Below are 22,698 nucleotides of genomic sequence, written 5' to 3'. Positions count from 1 at the left end.
AATTAAAAGTAATTTCAAAATGCACAATTCACAAAACTGTGGAGAGACAGCAATAAGTGAAACCATTAAAAATTTCATATACATACCCCTGGAATAAAAGTCAGTCTATTACCATCCATCCAAAATTCTTTCAATCCACTTAATTGTTCAAGTACTTCAGGCTATTTAGATAGAAGGTGGAGGAAGAGATATTCAATTAAGTTATGTGAATGTCTTTATCTGACACAAGAAGCCCTGGGAATTTCTAATGGTAACTTTTAGTTTCAAAACATTAAATAAAGGGGAAAAATAGGAAAAATAAAAAAGTAGAGCCAGATGTGAGCCTTTCCACTGCATTACAGTTACTATAGTAACATTATTAAGGAAGAAATCAAAGAGACAACATTCCATAAGCATAGATTACATAAAACTCATTTAAGCTTTGGATTACACAATAGGGTCAAGTATTTCTAAAATTTATGAAGAAATAAAAATAGCACCTACTACTTGGATGTGTACAATAAAAGCATACTCTCATTCATTATCAATAAAAAGATATTGCGATATTGCCTGTTAGAAAATTTTAGGAAAATCACAAAGATGTTCCCTGGTAACAATTAAAAGGGATAAAAAAGGCAACATATATCCTAAATGTCCAGTAATAAAAGAAAGGTAAGTAAAGGCATTCCCACATGATGAGAACATTCTTTTATTTAAACTCCTAGAAAATATTTCTAATTTCATGGTGGAAAAATTGTTTATAATATGGTATTGAGGACCTAAAAATTAATCCAAATGTTGTGATGGACCTTGATATCCAGGCAAAAATTTGCTCTTAGGCACTGGCCCTTTGAGGCTGAAGAATGAAATGCCCTCTTCAAGGTTATTTCTATCACCTCACAAAGCCACGTCCAATAAATGATCATGTAATGGTAGAGTACTATCATATCTAATCACCATAATAACTTGAGTCATACATAAAAGGCATGTCATTCAGATTTACCATTAACATATAAATATAGTTAAGAATTCTAGATATAACTTGGATTGAAAGAAATTTCCTTTTGTGCTATATTGTAATTCTATCAGTAAGTTTTTTAAAAATGCATAATATCAGATGACAAATTGGTATAAAACTTGATGATTTTGAAAGTTTACTAGATTTTGAAAATTAATAATATAATTTTAAAATAGTAAATATGGAAACATTAATATATATAATGCAAACATTAAGAAAGGGCATAATAGAAAATTTAATTTAGGAAATACAGCATATAATAGAGAAATTTGAGAGTATTTTAGAGAAAATATGAGGTGCTCCAAACCACCATGGTACCATACTCAGAAAGAAATACTATAGCAAACAGTTCTGAGAAATCCTGGTTCTTAAGACTATCGTTTGAAAGCTACACAATTTTTAACAACAAAACTTGTAAATTAATTTAAAAAATTTTAATGATAATGATATTCAGCCTGATTAATTCCTCTTCAGAAAAAAAAACCTAGCATATTTTCTGAGTTGTCTTGGAAAACTCACTTTTAAAGACAAAAACTGCTTACATACTCCTTTCCTTTTAGATTCAGCATTATACTGCACTTAGTGTATAAAGCACAAACAATGAAGAGGTCTTATTATCACCTCTAAAAATAACAATTGTTTCACTCAATGATTTTCCCCTTAGCTATTAAGTAACATTATAGAAAAGTATCCTATCACTGAATTCATAAGCAATACCCAAGGGAGTTATTTTTGACACAGAACGACTTCACCTGCTGCATTCTAGACTAATGTTTCTCACTTATAATCATTGAAATTTTTTGCTTCCTATGCTAAAAAACTTTTAGATATCTCTTCCATGGACCACTCATTAATTTTACATTTTATCCTCACTTATGAGATGTCTGAATATTTTTCTGTCTGGAAAGTTCCGGTTAAGAACTCATACTTCATACTATATATATATATATATATATATATATATATATATATATATATATATATACACCATATATATCTTTATGTAATTTTTAAGAGAAATCTTTAATTTTTACACTTGTTCTTGATCAAATATAATAATTACAGATAGTGAGACTGATAAGAACTTACCACTTCTGTGAATTCATTGCTTCCCAAATCCAGTCTTTCTAGCTGGGTCAGTCTATTCATGGTTCTATTCATAATGGAATAACAGAGAATTAAAAATACACAAATCTGTATTACATGGAAGTCTTCAGATTTCATGGTTACTGCGGTCCCCAAACCCCAGCCTGTGGCCCAGTACTGGTCCATGGTCTGTTGGGAATTGGACCACACATCACTGCCTGAGCTCTAGCCCTCCCCACCCTCCAAAAAATTGTTGAGCCACATACTGCCAAAGCTTCATCTGTATTTATAGCTGCCCCCATTCCCCTGGCTGTCCATGGAAATACTGTCTTCCATGAAACCAGTCCCTGGTGCCAAAAAGGTTGGGGACCAGTAGTTTAAAACATTCTTATGTAACATGTAATGAAATATGGGCTTTTACATGTTGACAAAATAAAAATGTTAATTTTCTAAGAAAAATAAGTCACATTTAATTTCTAGATAAATTATCAATTATTCTCTAATTTTGGCTTTTCACCAGTCTTTTCATTTATATTTTCAAGAAGCAACTGCAATAAATTTAAACCTATAGACCAGAATGTGAATAATGAGTTTCCAGCTTTTCACAGAATAAAGTTTCATATAGTACAAATCAGCTAATAAATTAGACTGTTTGGCAGATACATAAATAATTATTACCATAATTGCAAAAAGGCTTTTTCAAGAATGCTCATATATTTGTAAAACTTCAAGATAACTATAACTCCGAACATTTATTTTCTAAATAAATGTTCTTCTAAGAGGAATAGTAAATATTATGTTGCTCCCCACAGTACAAATTAAATACAATTCAAAATAACATTTTATAAGAATCACAGATAGAATTAGCGGATGACATTTATTTTAAATTAAAGCAATAATATACATTCTTAATTTCCAACTAAACATCAACACTTCTTTGCAACTATAGAAACTTGAAAAATGTACAAACTGGTTTTGTAATGAAAAAAATTATGTGGTATTCTTATCTCTCCTTTCACAAAGGTATTTTTTGAAACTAATTGCTAAGTAATTCAAATATTTATGCTCTTAGGTGCTCTTTTTAGAAAAACCTAATACATTGAGATGTTACCAATTATCCAGATAAGAAACTCCACATTAACAATTTTGTAGGATATGACAAAATGATAGCAAATTATAGTTATTATCATATTATCAGTATATTACATTACTATGTTAATAATTTGGAAATGGACACCATTTAAAATTTACCAGCATCTTAAATTACAGCACACAACCACAAGCTATTTCTAGATTATTTTGAATATTAACAAATAAAAACAAGTAAAGTAAAATCAGTTAAAACCCGCTCACGCCTGTAATCCTAGTACTCTAGAAAAAATTAGCCGGGCATGGTGGCACATGCCTATAGTCCCAGCTACTCAGGGAGCTGAGGCAGAAGGATTGCTCGAGCCTAGGAGTTTGAGGTTGCTGTGAGCTAGGCTGACACCATGGCACTCTAGCCCGGGCAACAGAATGAGACTCTGTCTTGGAAAAAAAAAGCAAAAAACATTTCTCCAGCTTTTTGGTGAAAGAATATAAGAAGAAACACCATAATTGTAATGACACTGTTATTGGCCTAAATTAGAAGAAGCTAATCATCACCAACCTTTACATTTTATATATGTCATTCTCTCACCAACCCTTTAATTCATCTCACATTGTCAATTTTTTTACAAAGCTGCTTTAAGTTAGATGTATTGAGTGCCTATTCTCAAGTACTATAATTCTATTTCCCTTACTCATATCTGTATTGTCCAGAAAACCTGTAAGTTCTAGTTTCCTTCATAACAAAGCAAAAGGTATTTCTAGGATCTTTTTTCAGATGTATAAAATCACATGCTGTAATAGTAAGCTCATATGTTCAAATAATTATACCAGATGGAGATCTGAAAAAACTTAAAGAAGGCTGTGAGGAAGTGGGAAGATTGAAAGAACAAAACATAATCTCTTATATTTCTTGCTTCAATATTGTTATAATGACAAGATAGAAAATTCATAGGCAACTGAGCACAATGGGGGTAATTTATAAAAATAAAGCATAACGGTTTTAGAAAAGGGTACAAGAATAAAAGTCAGTGCACTGGAAAAATTCAATTACAAATGATGTCCTAGAAAAATTGACTTTTAAAATAATTTTAGGAAAATGTGAATGATACACATATATATAATAAAAAAGAGGAAATAAAAAGTCAAAAATGTATCTCCACCTCAAGTTTCTATGGCTAATACCAACAACAACTTTGGTGCTACTCATACTGTTTAGAAATCGCAGAAACAAAATTGCAACTTCGAGATGTAGCTTTCTATTTCAAGGTCCAGCTTCCTATTTCAGTTTCCTACTTCAAGGAGAAAATAGAAATAACTCCCAAATTTCCTGCAGTCTACCTCTAAAATTCATTTGTATTTAACTCATTTTATCTTCTCCTCTCCTCACAGGAAGAGTAAAATCATACTTCATGTCTTTGGTACTGTGGCTTCCAGTTTCTAGGTGGTAGTAAATTTCACTTAACTATGGATCTAAACCAACAGTTTCTTCCATTCCACTAATCTTTGATCATTAAAAAGTCATTACATATCCTGAATGCACACAGCTTTATAATATTTAAAACTGCAGCCTCTTTATAGTTTGTGAGGTCTCAAAGATTATAACTAGGTATCTTAAAAAGAAAGAAAGAAAGAATATTAGCAAATTCATTGACAGAGCCTAATTTGAATCTCTAAAAGGAGTTAAAATCATTGGATTGCCTATGGTCCCTATCAGAGGGACCATATTAATTGTAGACTTAGCTATTATAATAAACAATTTGCATCTTGGTTATTCAAATCTCTTAGAAACCAGGCAAGTTTTGAGGTAAGGAGTTATCACTGTGAGTACCAGATCTGTAAAATATACAGACTTTTCTGAATTTTAACATGGATCACACACAATTTCTACTTTAATTTATACTCACAACCATCACTATAAGCTTCAGTCATTCATGTACTGAACAATTACTCAGCTAAAACATACTGTCTTTCGAGAATAAAAACTATACATGGTCTCAAAGACTTAAAATCATGGGGGGAAGGTGGGAAACCCATACGCATGTGCACGAATGTGCCTATGTTGGTCAGGGAAGAAGAGAGTGACATATGTATAAACATACATTAAAATTATGTGGCAAATATCATAACAGATATAAATATAATATCATAGAAGCTGAGTAAACCATACAACTATAACTCCTGGGGTAACTGAGTTTGAGTTTGTAGACCTGTTTCTTTTATAATTAAATCTCATTATTTGCTTTTTGGATTGCCATCTCTTCTTGATATTAGCTTGCCATTAGGGGACCAATCATCCTTTTCTAATTTACAATATACTAAAAAGCCAGATGACCAGGTTCTATAGTTATCAGGCTTCACATAAAGATCACATGGATCATTCTAATGACTAATATGTATGAGCTCTAGTATGTGAACCTGGGATCTCTATGTGAGACACAGGTGGACTTTATATACTTATGTTGACTTTAATGTCATACAAAAGACTGCATTTCAGAGAGCTATGAAATCATTATCAACACAGTAGTGCCAAGTTAAACGCCAACAATGGATGCATATAGTTTTATATTTAACATCATTAATTCAAATGATGATCACAAATGTTGGGTTTTAAAAATAACTTGCATCACATTATAATAATAAAGAATTAACTTTTTTAAGGACTTAAGGATTAAAAATTCTAAATTGAATTCTTAAAATGATAGCACCTTTACTTACTTAGGCAACATTTTCAACTGGTTTTCTCTAAGTTCTAATATCTGGAGTTTAGTTAATCTGCAAAAGAAATAACAAATAAAATATCTATAAGAAAGAAAAGGAATTCAACAAATTAATTTCATATTCTAAAATTTTAAAGCAACCAACATAACCATGTAATTACTATGTGTGCAGAGTAATATATTAAAAATTACAAAGGAATATAAAATAAAAAGGAAGACGAGACTCTCTGGCACTTCACTGATGTACATTCCACTAAAAATAGAGGTAAAGGCCGGGCGCGGTGGCTCACGCCTGTAATCCTAGCTCTCTGGAAGGCCGAGGCGGGAGGATTGCTCGAGGTCAGGAGTTCGAAACCAGCCTGAGCAAGAGCGAGACCCCGTCTCTACTATAAATAGAAAGAAATTAATTGGCCAACTAATATATATAGAAAAAATTAGCCGGGCATGGTGGCACATGCCTGTAGTCCCAACTACTCGGGAGGCTGAGGCAGGAGGATCGCTTGAGCCCAAGAGTTTGAGGTTGCTGTGAGCTAGGCTGATGCCATGGCACTCGCTCTAGCCTGGGCAACAAAGCGAGACTCTGTCTCAAAAAAAAAAAAAAAAAAAAAAAAATAGAGGTAAAATGAGCAAATTAAGTGATGCAAATGCCAGATACAGAAGAATAATGTGACAAGTGCACTAACTATTTTTAGACAAAAATGATGACAAAATTAACTTTTAGTTGGCTAAAACTTTCTCTAGTAATTAATTTCAACTGAATAATAACTTGATACCTATTATTCATTCACCTGTTTGTTTAAAAATTACTCAGGGACTTGAAGGATATGGGGAGATAATAAGGTAGATCCCAGAAACAGATTCTCTTTTCTCAATAATTTTGATTCCAGGCCGGGCGCGGTGGCTCACGCCTGTAATCCTAGCTCTTGGGAGGCCGAGGCGGGCGGATTGCTCAAGGTCAGGAGTTCAAAACCAGCCTGAGCAAGAGCGAGACCCCATCTCTACTATAAATAGAAAGAAATTAATTGGCCAACTGATATATATATAAAAAAAAAATTAGCCGGGCATGGTGGCGCATGCCTGTAGTCCCAGCTACTGGGGAGGCTGAGGCAGAAGGATCACTCGAGCCCAGGAGTTTGAGGTTGCTGTGAGCTAGGCTGACGCCACGGCACTCACTCTAGCCTGGACAACAAAGCGAGACTCTGTCTCAAAAAAAAAAAAAAAAAAAAAAATTTTGATTCCAAGGGCTGCAGGCAGTGGCTCGTGCCTATAATTCCCAGCACTTTGGAAGGCTAAGGGCAAAGGAATGCTTGAGGACAGGAGTTCAAGACCAGCCTGCACAACATAACAATACCCCATTTCTACAAAAAATAAGAAAAATTAGCCTGGCATGGTGGCAAACACCCTCAGAAGAAGGGAGGAGGATTGCTTGAGCTCAGGAGTTCAAGGCTGTAGTCAGCTATGACTGCACCATTGTACTCCAGCCTAGGCAACAGAGTTAGACGCTGCCTCTAAAAAACAAAAAAAGAATTTTGATTCCAGTAAGGAAGACAGATAAACCAATTATTGGCTCATTAAGTATGGAATGTCCGATTTCCTTAAGTACTAAGTTTGACACTTGATATCTCTGACATTTCACTTTGATACTTCTTTTCTAATTTTTTATTTTTTTGTGAAGGTACATCCTTAATACTTTCAAACACATGGTTGGCTTATGATTATCTTTACTGTTCAGAGAATTTTTTGTGAAACCATGGATAAGTCAAAAAATTTGTGTTATTTTTTAATATGAGTTTCCATCGCAGAACCACTGCAGTGCAGACAATTCAAAATATCAACAGAGTGTTTGGGAAGGATGTGGTTAATGAATGCACAGATGTCAATGGTTTGAGAAGTTCCATTCTGGTAATTTTAATCTTGAAAATGAGCCACGTGTGTGATCTGAGACCAAGGTAGATAACAATGAGCTGAAAACTGTAGGGGAAACAAATCCATCTCAACCTATGCATGAATTAGCAGCAAGGTTTGATGTTACTATTCTAACAATATTGGACCATTTGAAACAAATCAGCAAGGTAAAGAAGCAGGATAGATAGGTTCCACATGAATTAAACGAGCTTCAGAAGAGAAATCATCTCAAAGCTTGCCTTTCTTTCCTGTCATGACATAAAGGCTAACCATTTCTACACTGTATTGCTATGTGTGATGAAAAATGGATTCTTTTTGACAGTCACAAGTGTTCGGCACAATGGCTGGATAAAGACAAGTGCCCAAACACAGTCCAAAACCAAATATTCATCAAAAAAGCTAGTGGTGTCTGGCACTGGTATTATTCACTACAGCTTCATGAGACCTGATCAATCAGTTACAGCAGATGTGCACTGCAACCACTTGGACGAAATGATGAGGATGCATGCAATTAAGCAGCAGATATTGGTCACTAGAGACAGGCAAATCCTCTTGCAAGACCACATGTCACAAAAAACCAAATGCAGCTCAAATTATAGCAGTTGGACTTGGAAACTCTCTCCACCATATTCACTAGCCCTTGCACTAATGAATTACCACCTTCTTCTAGGCTTTGGACCACTTATTGCAAGGAAAATGATTCAATTCTCAACAAGCTGTGGAAAACTCTGTTCACAATTTCATCACCACTTGCTCTCCAGGCTTCTTCACTGCTGGCATGAGCAAGCTACCATTAAGATGGCAAAACCTTGTCGATAGTTTAGGCACATACTTTAACTGTACTGATTCTTGTTTGAGATATAATAAAACTTTTGATTTGAAAATTGAACATTTCATATTTAATGACCCAATATTAAATCATTTTAGAATGTAATGCTAAGAATATAGCATTCAATATCTCAAATGAACAGAAATACCCCCACCAAAACTCTGTTTTTGCCACCTTAAAAACCAACTTATTTTTTTTTCCTTTTAAATTTTCTTTGTTGACTGGGTACTCATGCCTATAATCCCAGCACTTAGGGACGCCAAGGAGGGAGGATTGCTTGAGGCCAAGAGTTCAAGGCTACAGTGAGCTATGATGACACCACTGTACCACTACAGAGTGAGACCCTCTCTCAAAAAAAAGAAAAAAAACCTCATTGTTTATTGTTTACTTGGGAAAACTATTTCAAAACAACAAGATCCAAAGAAACTATAAAAACTACAATGCTTGGCAGTATTACAGCTCTTTTAGAATTTGTCTAGTAGGTTTGCTGGTCTTCACCGGAAGACCCCTCCCACGCCCTCCCCAAAAAGAAAGAAAAGACTACAATGCTTCAAAATAATTACAAAAGAGCCTATAACACTGTAATTAACAATATTTCTAAAGCAGTTTGTAGTTCTGTACACTTTACAAGAGCTAATAATAAATGGTTTTCAAAGAAACTATAATTTACCTGCCAAAATTAGCTGGCAAAAACTCAAGGAAAGCGTCATTCAGATATAGCTGGGTTAGGTTTAACAGCTGAGAAAATCCATCAGGGAGCCTATATAAAACATACCAGAATTCAACTTAAGTTCATACATAGAACTTTAGTCTCTTACTGACGATACTTTCTCAACAGATAATAATCACCTTTTAACTTTTATTAGTAACCCTCAAATTAAGATTTGCCTTTTGTAATAACTTACCTGTCTCAAGGTTTGCATCTTCATTATTTTGTAAAAAGCAAGTGAGGTAATATTTGTTTTAATAACATAAAATCTATACAAAATAGTCAATGAATGAGCCACAATACACAGAAATACATTTAGGGCATTAACTATGAAATCAGCAGGCACTCTTGAAATGTGCTTTTTCTAATATCAATTCAAAGGACTAGATAAGAATTTCTAAACCTTGGCAAAAACATCTTGGGCTGAATAATTCTTTGTTGTGCATAAGCTGTCTGTGAGCTGTCAGATATTTAGATACAACCCTGACCCCTACCAACTAGATATCAGTAACATACATGCACATGCACATAACCCATTGTGAAAACCAAAAATGTTTCCAGAAATTGCCAAATGTCTCCTGGGGCACAATAGCCCCTGGTTGAAACCACTAGTTTAGATTATTTTCGATATCAACATTTGGTCCCTAAATAATTTTAAGACTGCAGAATTTTACAATGAGCAAATGAGAAAAAATAATATTAAAAGCTGAATGACATTTAAGGACCATGTAAGAATCTATGTGTATTAGCTTTACTTGCATTTCTTCTTGATTATGAAACAAGTCACAAATCTAAAACTTGATGCCAGAGCAATATTTTTAAATGAAGAGAATATACATTATCTTTACATATTGTCCCAGATTTTTAACAAGTATAAAATCCGTATGCAGTAAGACACATCAGACTGACTCATCTTATTTATCCTCTACCTCTATTCCTCCATCTTGACAGCAAGTGAAACAACTGTTTGGAAAAACTCATCAAGAAATACAGTATTGCCAGGTGTGGTGGCTCACGCCTGTAATTGTAGCATTCTGAGAGGCTGAGGCAGGAGGATCATTTGAGCTCAGGAGTTGGAGACCAACCTGACAAAGAGCAAGACCCCGTCTCTACAAAAATTAGCTGGGTGTGGTGGTGCATGCCTGTAATCTTAGCTACTCAGGAGAGGCTGAGGAAGGAAGATCACGTGAGCCCAGAAGTTTGAGGTTGCAGTGAGCTATGAAGATGCCACTGCACTCTAGCCGGGGTGACAGAGTGGAAAAGGGGGAGAGGGGGAGACAGAGAGAGGGATAGAAAGGGGGAGAGGGGGAGACAGAGAGGGATAGAAAGGGGGAGAGGGGGAGGGGGAGGGAGAGAAACAGTATCATAAAACACGTGGAAGCTGGTTTGAACTTAGCTACGCTTCACTCTATTCATCTTTTGCTTCACTATTCCATTTTTGCAAAATTTGAAAGCTTTGGTGTCAGGAAAACTTCCTATTTATAGCCATTATCATCAATAAAGAATGTATGTCTGTTACATGTTGCAACCAATCATGTTTTTTCCTCTTGTTGTTTTACCTTCTTGACCTTTCAGTTTCTTTTTATCATTTTCAAAAGCTTGAAGGTGCCAAATATCTGATTTGAAGGTAAAGACATTCTTACAGGTGAAAATAACATTGAGTGAGGAAACCTGGATTCTAATCTCATTTGTGACAATAAGTATCTGTGAGACCAGGAGCAAAATACCCACATTATCTCTTTTGGATCTCAATTTTACGTTTATAATATATGGGGTTAGAAAGATTGTTTAAAAATTCCTTTTTTCTCAAAAATTGAAATTTTGTATAGACTTAATGTTGATGAATATTTTCCATTAAAATATGTAAAGTAATATTATACTACTGTTTTAGAATTGTTTTAATCACAGAAGTAACTTATAATTGAACTGAGAAGAACTTACTTGGAAATAGGGTTTACACTGGCCTCCACAACTGTCAAAACTTTACAATTTTTTATATTTTCTGGAAACTCCTGTATTCCTAGAAAACAAACAATGATTAAATTAAAATAATCTGTTACAAAGGCCGAAATAGTAAGAATAATTAATAAATACCTTGCAGATTCAAACGTAATTTACCAACTAAGCAGAAAATAAACTGATAGAATATATACTGAACCATCACTCCCACAACAATTTCTCTCTTCTCTTTCATCTTCTCTTCATTTGCCTCTTTATATAAAACTGCTAATTATTTTGACTGGTTTCCCCTTCCTTTCCTTCTCTTATTCTGAAAATTAGCGCCTTCTCTATGTGATAATGTTAAGGACATAAAATGCAGAACATTTTGCCATACTTTCTGTTTCTCTCCCGTAAAAAGGGATTATTTTTAAAACTCTGTGATTCTGTATCAATATGGTTCCTAATACATATAAATTAACAAAGCTGAAAACAAAGCTGCAGATGAAAGAGGCTATCTACATCAGATATGCCAGTGGATGTACCTTAAGGCATTATTATCTGCTTATAAAATAATGCAACATTTTCTCTTTCCTGAATCTATCTTCCTATTTTTCCTATCTATCATATATTTACATTCTCTTCTTTTCTAACCTTTTACCTTCATATAATCCAGTGGCATGCTCATAATATAATTTCTTAAGGAATATAGTGATTTCTGAACACCATGATGTACATACTCAAAAGATCTATTAAGCATTTCAACTCTTTTTTTTTTTTTTTTTTTTTGAGACAGAGTCTCGCTTGTTGACCAGGCTAGAGTGAGTGCCGTGGCGTCAGCATAGCTCACAGCAACCTCAATCTCCTGGGCTCAAGCAATCCTTCTGCCTCAGCCTCCCAAGTAGCTGGGACTACAGGCATGCGCCACCATGCCCAGCTAATTTTATATATATATATTAGTTGGCCAATTAATTTCTTTCTATTTATAGTAGAGACGGGGTCTCGCTCTTGCTCAGGCTGGTTTCGAACTCCTGACCTCGAGCAATCTGCCCGCCTCAGCCTCCCAGAGTGCTAGGATTACAGGCGTGAGCCACCGCGCCCGGCTAGCATTTCAACTCTTGAGTGTTCTTTATGGCCAATGCTTTTCAAGCCAACTGAGATAAAGGATTAAGTGTTTTAAAATTTTCACTCTGTTGCCAAATGCTTCTGCAAAAACCATACAATTGTTATGATAATGTCAAATTTTGGTAAAAGAGTCTAAGCACTTACTCATTGCCTCAACTTATCAGAGTAAAAATATAGTAATAAATAATTTGTGGACTAGCACCAGTCCACAGATCAATGTTAAGTAACACTTCTAATCTACACTAAAAGAATGCCAATTAATAACATCTTAAAATCATTCCAGGCCGGGTGCAGTGGCTCATGCCTGTAATCCCAGCACTCTGGGAGGCCGAGGGGGGCGGATTGCTCAAGATCAGGAGTTCAAAACCAGCCTGAGCAAGAGCGAGACCCTATCTCTACTATAAAAAAATAGAAAGAAATTAATTGGCCAACTAAAATATATATAAAAAATTAGCCGGGCATGGTGGCGCATGCCTGTAGTCTCAGCTACTCGGGAGGCTGAGGCAGCAGGATCGCTTGAGCCCAGGAGTTTGAGGTTGCTGTGAGCTAGGCTGACGCCACAGCACTCACTCTAGCCTGGGCAACAAAGCGAGACTCTGTCTCAAAAAAAAAAAAAAAAAAAAAATTCCAAATGAGTTTTATATAATCTGTGTTTATAAGACCCACTCCACCACTAACATGGTGTGATTATCCAGCAGGGTTGTTGCTATAGGACCTTTAAGATTCTCTCAACTTCATCACTACATGATTCTAAATAAACAAGCTTACTTATAATGTCATGTATAGATTTCAGGTGATGAAAAATTAATGAGGCAAAATCACCAAATAGGAAATGCCACAGTAATAACTGGTTTAGTCAAAATTCATCAATGGATACTAAAATTAGTGGGTAAAAGCATGATGATAAACGGTATATTGATATAGTCTCAAAGATTCTTCCCACGAGATACCAATTATAAAAGGAAAACAGGCCGGGCGCGGTGGCTCACGCCTGTAATCCTAGCTCTCTAGGAGGCCGAGACGAGCGGATTGCTCAAGGTCAGGAGTTCGAAACCAGCCTGAGCAAGAGCGAGACCTCGTCTCTACTATAAATAGAAAGAAATTAATTGGCCAACTAATATAGATAGAAAAAATTAGCCGGGCATGGTGGTGCATGCCTGTAGTCCCAGCTACTCGGGAGGCTGAGGCAGGAGGATCGCTTGAGCCCAGGAGTTTGAGGTTGCTGTGAGCTAGGCTGACGCCACGGCACTCACTCTAGCCTGGGCAACAAAGCAAGACTCTGTCTCAAAAAAAAAAAAAAAAAAAAAAAAAGGAAAACATTACCTTACAATGAAAAAGTCTAACAAGCACAACCTTAATCTTACAAAACTGCTTCAAAGTTAGCATTATCAGTTAACATCATCATCATGTGACAACTAATCTCAGATGTAATGAGAAACCATGCAATATCACTCCTGACATACACTTGCCAAAAACATACAACCTGAATTTAATCATAAGCAACCATCAAACAAACCCAATTAAGTGAAATTCTGTTACACAAATGGCCACTAATTTCAAAACTATCATGGTCAAAGTAGACATAAGGCAGAGGAACTACCCAGATAAGACCCAAGAGACCTGATAAACTCAATCATGTAATGTGTGAAAGTAATAAGTGTTTGCAAGGATGTGGAGAAAGTGGGAACTACATACACTGCTGACAATGAAAAATGATACAGCCACCATGGAAAATAGTTTGGTGGTTCCTCAAAACACTAAACACATAATTACCCTATAATCCAGCAATCCCACTCCTAGGAATATATAGGCACATCTTGTTTTATTGCACTTCCCTTTATTTCACTTCGCAGATATTCCATTTTTTACAAATTGAAGATTTGTGGCAATCCTGTATCAAGCAAGTCTGTTGGCTCCATTTTTCCTACAGCATATGTTCACTTCATGTCTCTGTCACATTTTGGTAATTCAAGCAATATTTCAAAACCTTTTCATTATTTTTATACCTGTTATGATGACCTACAATCAGTGATATTCGGTATTACTATTTTAATTGTTTTGGGGTACCACACACCTTACCCATATAAGACAGTGAACCTAAATGATAAATTTGTGTGTTCCAACTAATCTACCAGTTGGCCAATCCAGTCTTCCTCTCCTGACTTCTCTACCTCGCCTCAGGGTGGGCCGCCTATTCCCAGAGACTAAACAATACTGAAATTATGCCAATTAACCCTACGATGGCCTCTAAGTGTTTGAGTGAAAGGAAGAGTCCCACGTCACTCACTTTACATCAAGAGCTAGAAATTATTAAGCTTACTGAGAAAGGCATGTCAAAAGCAGAGATAGGCCAAAAGGTAGGCCTCATGGGCTAGTCAGCCAAGTGGTGAATGCAAAGGAAAAGTTCTTAAAGAAAATTTAAAGTGCTACTCCATGCTGGGAACTGGTGGCTCACATGTATAATCCCAGCACTCTGGGAGGCCAAGGTGAGAGTATTGCTTGAGGCCAGGAGTTCAAGACCAGTGTGGGCAACATAGTGAGACTTTGGTCTCTACAAAAAATAAAAAAAAATATTAGCTGGGTATGGTAGCCACTGCCTGTAGTATTAGCTACTCAGGGGGCTAAAGCAGGCAGATGCTTGAGCCCAAGAGTCTGAAGTTACAGTGAGCTATGATTACACCACTGCAACCCAGCCTGGGTGACACAGAGTAAGACCCTGTCTCTAATAAGTAAGTAAATAAAGTGCTACTCCAGTGAACACAAGAATGAGTGAGATGAAGCAGCTACAGAAGAAAAGTTTAAAGGTAGCAGAGGTTGGTTCATAAAGTTTAAAGAAAAAAGCTGTCTCAATAACATGAAAGTATAAGGTGAAGCAGGAAGAGCTAATGGAAATGATGCAGCAAGTTAGCTAGAACATTTAGCTAAAATAACTGTTACCATTCTAAAAATCCTAAGACCTTTAAGAATTATGCTAGATCTACTCAGCCAGTGCTCTATAAATGGAATAACAAAGCCTAGATGACAGCACAACTCTTAACAGCATGGTTTACTGAATAGTTTAAGCCCACTGTTAAGATCATCTGATCAGAAAAACATTCCTTTCAAAATATTACTGCTCATTGACAATGCACCTAGTCACCCAAGAGCTCTGATGGAGATGTAGAAGGAGATTAATGTCATTTTCATGCCTGGTAACATAACAACCATTCTGCTGCCAATGGGTCAAGGAGTAATTTCAACTTTCAAGTCTTATCACTAAAGAAATATTTTGTAAGGCTATAGCTACCATAGATAGTAAGTCCTCTGATGGATTTGGGCAAAGTACATTGAAAACCTTCTGAAAAAGATTCACTCTTCTAGATGCCATTAAGAACATTCATGATTCATGGAATGAGGTCAAAATATCAACATTAACAGAGGTGGGATGAAGTTGATTCCAATCCTTATGGATGACTTTGAGGAGTTCAAGATTTCAGTAAGGAAATCACTGCAAAAGAGCTATAAATAGCAAGAGAAGACCATTAGAAGTGGAGCCTGAAGATGTGACTAAGTGCTACAATGTTATGATAAAACTAACAGATGAGTTGCTTCTTATGGATGAGCAAAGAAATTGGTTTCTTGAGATGGAATCTACTGTTGGTAAAGATGCTGTTAACACTGGTTTTTGTTTTTGTTTTTTTTTTGAGACAGAGTCTCACTTTGTTGCCCAGGTTAGAGTGAGTGCCATGGTGTCAGCCTAGCTCACAGCAACAACATTAACAACATTGTTTTTTTGTTTTGTTTTATTTTGTTTAAATAGAGACAGGGTCTCACTCTGTCACCCAGGTTGGAATGCAGTGGCACCATCATAGCTCACTGCAGCCTTGAACCCCTGGCCTCAATCAGTCCTCTCACCTCAGCCTCCCTAAGAGCTGGGACACACCTGGCTAATTTTTTAATCTTTTGTAGAGAAAGGGGTCTTGCTTTGTTGCCCAGGCTGGTTTTGAACTCTGGGCCTCAAGTGATCTTCCTGCCTTGGCCTCCCAAAGTACTAGGATTACAGGCGTTGAGTCATTATGCTCATCCTGTTAACACTGTTGAAATGACCACAAAGAATTTAGAGTATTATATAAACTTAGTTGACAAAGCAGTGGCAGAGAGAAGTGATTTGTGAGCAGTGGTTTGAGAGAAGTGATTTCAATTTTGAAAGGAGTTCTACTGTGAGTAAAATGCTATCAAGTATCTCATGCTACAGAGAAATCTTTCATGAAAAGAAGAGTCAACCAATGCAGCAAACTTCATTGTTGCCTTGTTTTAAGAAATTGCCACAGCCACTCCAACCTCCAACAACCACCATCCTGATCAGTCAGCACCCATCAACGTTGAGGCAAGACCACCAAGCAAAAAGATTATAATTTGCTGAAGGCTCAGATGACTGTCATTTTTTTTAAGCAATAAAGTATTTTAAAATTATGTACATTGTTTTCTAGACTTACATAATGCTACTGCACACTTAAGAGACTGCAGTGTCATGTAAACATAACTTTTATATGCTTAGAAAACCAAAAATGCCATGTGACTTGCTTTATTGCAACATTTGCTTTATAGCAATATTCACTTTATTGTGGTGGTCTAAAACTGAACCTACATCTTTGAGTATCTCCCCTTCCTAATGGGCTTTCCCTATCAATAACTTCGAAAGAATGTCTTTAATCATCATCTCAATCTTCTCTAGAAGACAAGCCATTTGAATGAAACAGAAGAACATTTCTCTAATACTGGCTGCTATTTGCAATAGCTTGGGATAGCAGCTTGGAGAACTTTTTATGTCTTTAAAAAGCTTACAGAAAACAAAAACTTTTAAAAAGAAAGGGAAGAGCAAATTAAGACTCATAAATTAACATCCCAGTTTTATCACTGACTGTAAATGAGGAAAAAACTGAATTACTTAATAAATAAATACATACAAATACTAGTACATTAAACTTATGTACTTCCTGGATCAGTCCATTTAATGCATTCAGTAATGTCATGAGGCTGACAAGGAATGGGCAATCTTGATAGTATTATATATGGACTAATTGAGACTTAGATTAAATTCCCCAATATAACAACAGGACTAATAAACAGAAGCAAAGAACAGAGCATGTTTTTTTAAATTCCTAAATAAGTGTTTAAGTCACTAAACCACAGTACCTGGCCATTTGAAAAATACTGGAAGAACTATATAAAAGATGAGAAATTATGACAGTCTAAAAGACAAAATCCTAAAGCAAGTGCTCTTATTAATAGATAAATACAGCTTGCTGAAATTATTAATAATAAAGTATGCCACATGTTTCTTGCTTCCTTCCAAACAGGGTAGAACCACTAATGAATCTGAAAATTATACCTAGCATATTAATAAGGTAGACTCAAATATCATTACAATGAAATGATATAAACACCTAAAAAAGAGAAAACACTAGAACTTATATATAAGTTTATAGCATCTTATTCAAGATTTAATATGATCAGATGTTATAACAGAGAAAAACTACAGGGTGTATTTCAATTTTCTTACTCAGAATATAAGATGAAACTTTTATTCATCTCTATCACAGTGGTCATCTGAACACTAAATAAAATGTTAATAATTTCAAAATACGATAAATACTGCATTCACCTCAATGTACTCATTTTCTCTTAAGCAATTTATCACCTAATCAAAAGTAACAAAATTTAAATTTCTCAAAACCAGTCATATCAACCTAATATGTATGCTATGTTCTTTTTCTCAATAAAGTAGACTTGTTAAGGCATACATATTAGGGTTAAATATTATAGGCTAATTACAATGACCATAGCTCTCTAAAAGTAAAATGAGTTATCATGATAAATATAGGATTAGGAATTAGAGTTACTAGAATTTGTATTATGCAAGGTAACAGTTCTGACACTAATTTTTTTTACTTTTTCTTTTTTAATTTTTTTAAACAATTAATTTTCTTTAATTTTTTTTCCTTTCCAAGAAGCAGGAACAGTTTGACACTATCATACTCTCTTGTATTCTTTAGCTAGCTTAGCTCAACAATGAAGTGCAATTTCATTTAGACATCAGTTCTAGACTGAAAAGAGAAAAAAACACAAGGAGCAAGCAAAAGGCAAAAAACTGATTCTGCAACTTAAGGAATACATATAGTCCTTTCTATGTGAGCAATGACCTGAAAGACAAAAATAGATCAGTTTGATATTTCTAGTCAAAATAAACTGTAAGATTTATTGGTAGCAATAAGTAATTTCATTCTTCCTCTAGGAAGAACACTTAAGTATTCTTATCCTAAATTTTTGATCACATAAAAATATCTCCAACTCCTCAAAAACACTCACAGGCTAAAAGAATTGTTTAAAGCAGGTTTTCAATATAGTAGAAGCAATAAGGAACTGCTAAAGCCAGTGAGATAAAAAAAAAAGAGATACTCTGCAGTCTAATAGGTTGCCTTAACTCTAACACATGTAATTCTTTAAGACATCATATGAAAGCCTACGATATTAATCTAATGCTGTAGCATTAGAACATAAGCTATACTTCTGTCATTCTCATTTTAAAGCAATAAACCTGAGGTTAATCCATTTTCAGGAGGATATATGCAAATATTTTCATTATTGAGCCAAGTTATATTTCTATACCATGAAAGCTGGCAGCAAAGTTTACTAGATACATATAATTCCAGATGTATACAATTTTCTCAGTAATACCCAAATTATCTCAAGGCTCTTTACTTATACTTTAACATTTCTCATTTTAAAAGACCAAAAAGTCAAAAAGATACCCCTTTGGGGATGAGAGGATAGAATTGATGACTTCTAAAGTCACAATAATTCAGAAATTCTATAATACTTTGGATTAACTTATCTATCAGCATATGTAGAGATACGATGGTAATAAGTTCATTTACTTTGGAATTTATCAGGAAACACACGGCACTACATAGTAACCACTAGGGATGGAAACACAAATTTCCCACTGCCCTTAAGAAGAACTTCAAATAGTGGACACTTATTTAACCTGAATAAGATTATAAGAGGAAAAGTCACACAAATCAAAAACCAACTGATCCAAACTCTTTAAAAATGGCAATTGGCCGGGCGCGGTGGCTCACGCCTGTAATCCTAGCTCTCTGGGAGGCCGAGGCGGGCGGATTGCTCGAGGTCAGGAGTTCGAAACCAGCCTGAGCAAGAGCGAGACCCCGTCTCTACTATAAATAGAAAGAAACTAATTGGCCAACTGATATATATATAAAAAATTAGCCGGGCATGGTGGCACATGCCTGTAGTCCCAGCTACTCGGGAGGCTGAGACAGAAGGATCGCTCGAGCCCAGGAGTTTGAGGTTGCTGTGAGCTAGGCTGACGCCACGGCACTCACACTAGCCTGGGCAACAAAGCGAGACTCTGTCTCAAAAAAAAAAAAAAAAAGTAAAAAAATAAAAAAAAAAATAAAAATGGCAATGTAATGAAAAAGATGAACTCTAGCCGGGGAGACAGACCAGGACTGTGTCTCAATCAATCAATCAATAAAAATTTTAAAAATGAAAAGACTAAAGAGACAACTACAAGTTTTGATCTTTAACTTGAAAAGGGCAAAATGGAGAGGAGGTTCAAGAGCTAATTAGGGTATTATTAGGCAACCGGGGAAATGTAATGTCAAATTTCTCAAGAGTGATAATGACGTTATGGTTATTTACAGAGATTTCCTTATTCTTAGGGGACCCATATTCCAATATTTAGGGGTGAAGTTCATGATGTGTGTAACTTAAATTTAAACAGGTTTAGCAAAAAGAAATTGCATTTAAGCGATAACATGTATACATCATTTTCCTGGACATATTTAAATTTATGTATATGAAAAACAGAAATAAGACAAATGTGGTAAAATACCAACAACTGGTGAAGCCATGGGTGTTCTTTCACCTTTTATGTAGGTTTTTAATTTGAGTATGAAATTTTAAAAATAAGGTAGATAAAAAGTAGGACATTACTATGAATGAATCTAACCTAAATAAAATAAAATTATACATTTATTAAACACAAAGAACTCTAAAGTTAATTACTCAATAACAAAGGGTAAAATAAAATACAGTACTACTTTTAAAGCTAAAATTTATTGGTTACTGAGAACTGAAAGCCAGCAGGGCACTAATCACTATAAATGTCACCTTAACCCAAATGAATGAGTAAATCATAAATCTTAAAACAGATTTATTCCTTAAAATTAAAGTGTTGATTTGATCATTATCCTATAAAACATACAATTTAACGGCCTGATATGCACTGCCACAACTAAGATAACTAGGCTTTGGTAAATGAACAGAACTCATGCCATACATATATATACATCACCTGATTAATCGGTTGTTAATTATGAGAACAGGATGACTTTTAATAGGCTAAATGGCCATAATAAGTCCTGATATTTAGGAGAATTGACATAGTAAAGGATTACTTCTGAATACTCATATATCATTAGGACAAAGAATGGTTTTGGAACTAAGGGCTATGGAATATGATTACTATGTATCTACTGGCACTACTGTACTAACTTGGTGGGACTTGCTTATAAAGATTTTGTCCAAATTTTATATAGAATTACTTAGCTATGACTTAACATTTTGTGTTTATTAAAAGTTCTATCTTTAGGAGAGCATTTAAAATTTATCCTCAAGTAATTCTTTCAGTTTTGTAATTATAAAAGAAATACATGCTTACTGTAAAAATTTCAAAAGCTGATTTCTCTCTCCCTCTGAGGTAAGGACTTGATATTTTAGAATGTATCTTCCACACTTTTCTCAATATGTATCAAACTAAACAAATTAAACAAGATCGCTTAGTTTTGTTAATAATTTCAACATATGCAAATCTATAAATGTGATATACCACATTAACAGAATGATGGGAAAAAATTAATAAATGCAGGAAAAGCAGTTGATAAAATTCAACATCCTTTCGTAATAAACTCTAAGCAAATCAGATATAGACAGAATATACCTCAACACAATAAAGGCCATATATGACAACCCCACAGCTAACATCATACTTAACAATGAAAAGTTGAAAGCTTTTCCTCTAAGATGAAGAACAAGACAAGGATGTCCATTCTTTTTGTTTTAATGTTCAAGGCTGAGAGGTGCTTTCATCCAGTTACAGAAAGTACCCCCTGCCCCAGCTTAAAAAGGGTTGCTCATTCTTGCCACTTCTATTCAACATAGTACTGGAAGTCCTACCAAGAGCAATTAGGAAAAGAAATAAAAGGCATCCAAATTAGAATGGGAGAAGTTAAACTGTCCCTGTTTGCAGACATGATCTTATATATAGAAAACCCTAAAGACTCCACCAAAAAACTTTCACAACTAATAAACTCAGTAGGTTGCAGGGTACAAAATCAACTTACAAAAATCAGCAGCATTTTTATATCCTAACAACAAACTATCCCAAAACAAAATTAAGAAAAAAAAATCCCATTTGTGGAACATGCCAAAGAAAAGACTCATACACTGACAAATTTTTTTGTTGTTTTTTTTGGAGAGAGGGTCTTACTCTGTTGCCTCAAACTCCTGGTCTCAAGTGATCCTCTCACCTCAGCCTACCCAGTAACTGAGAATACTGGAGTAAGCCAGCACACCTGGCTAATTTTTGTATTTTTTGTAGAGACAGGGTCTCATATGTTGTTCAGGCTAGTCTCGAGCCCATAGCCATAAACAATCCTCCTGCCTTAGCCTCCCAAAGTGCTAGAATTACAGGCATGAGCCATTGCACCTGGCCTATAAAATATTTGAAGAAAGAAATGGAAGAAGTAAAAATAAATGGAAAGATATCCTGTGTCCATGGATTGGAAAAAAAAAATCAATATTGTTAAAATGTCCACATCACCCAAAGTGGTCTACAGGTTCAATGCAATCCCTATTAAAATTCCAACAACAAGGCTAGGTGAAGTGGCTCACACCTGTAATCCTAGCACTCTGGGAGGCCGAGGTGGGAGGAACTGCTTAAGCTCAGGAGTTTGAGACCAGCCTGAACAAGAGCAAGACCCTCATCTCTATGAAAAATAGGAAAAATTAGCAAGGCATAGTGGCACATGTCTGTAGTCCCAGCTTTACTTGGGAGGCTGAAGCAAGAGAATAGCTTGAGCCCGGGAGTTTGAGGGTGCCGTGAGCTGGGCTGATGCCACGGCATTCTGGCCCATGCAACAGAGTGAGACTATGTCTGAAAAACAAAAAAAGAATTCCAACAACATCTCTCACAGAAATAAAAAAAAAACAACAAAAAAAAACCCTAAAAGTCATATGT

The 22,698-nt window shown here is 35.3% G+C and overlaps 1 protein-coding gene and 1 non-coding gene across 12 annotated transcripts in view; one reads left to right on the top strand and one right to left on the bottom strand.

Moving 5' to 3' along the window:
• ERBIN (erbb2 interacting protein) overlaps positions 1 to 22,698 on the bottom strand; it is a 138,166-nt gene that overhangs the window by 53,588 nt on the left and 61,880 nt on the right. For all 11 annotated transcript variants that reach the window (XM_020289998.2, XM_076008057.1, XM_076008058.1 and 8 more), the window contains 5 exons: positions 11,274 to 11,352; positions 9,294 to 9,383; positions 5,888 to 5,944; positions 2,087 to 2,150; positions 87 to 161 (listed from right to left, as the gene is read on the bottom strand). In XM_020289998.2, the coding sequence (XP_020145587.1) occupies positions 87 to 161; positions 2,087 to 2,150; positions 5,888 to 5,944; positions 9,294 to 9,383; positions 11,274 to 11,352 (365 nt within the window). The remainder of the gene's footprint in view (positions 1 to 86; positions 162 to 2,086; positions 2,151 to 5,887; positions 5,945 to 9,293; positions 9,384 to 11,273; positions 11,353 to 22,698) is intronic.
• LOC142874188 (U7 small nuclear RNA) lies at positions 9,072 to 9,133 on the top strand. Its single transcript, XR_012922007.1, has one exon. It is a non-coding gene; the product is annotated as a U7 small nuclear RNA (small nuclear RNA).

The sequence above is a fragment of the Microcebus murinus genome, chromosome 11 (genome assembly GCF_040939455.1).
Source record: "Microcebus murinus isolate Inina chromosome 11, M.murinus_Inina_mat1.0, whole genome shotgun sequence".
In the NCBI taxonomy this organism is placed as follows: Eukaryota; Metazoa; Chordata; class Mammalia; order Primates; family Cheirogaleidae; genus Microcebus; species Microcebus murinus.
The sequence above is the reverse complement of the archived record's forward strand: the minus strand, read 5'-3'. Positions and strand labels throughout refer to the sequence as shown.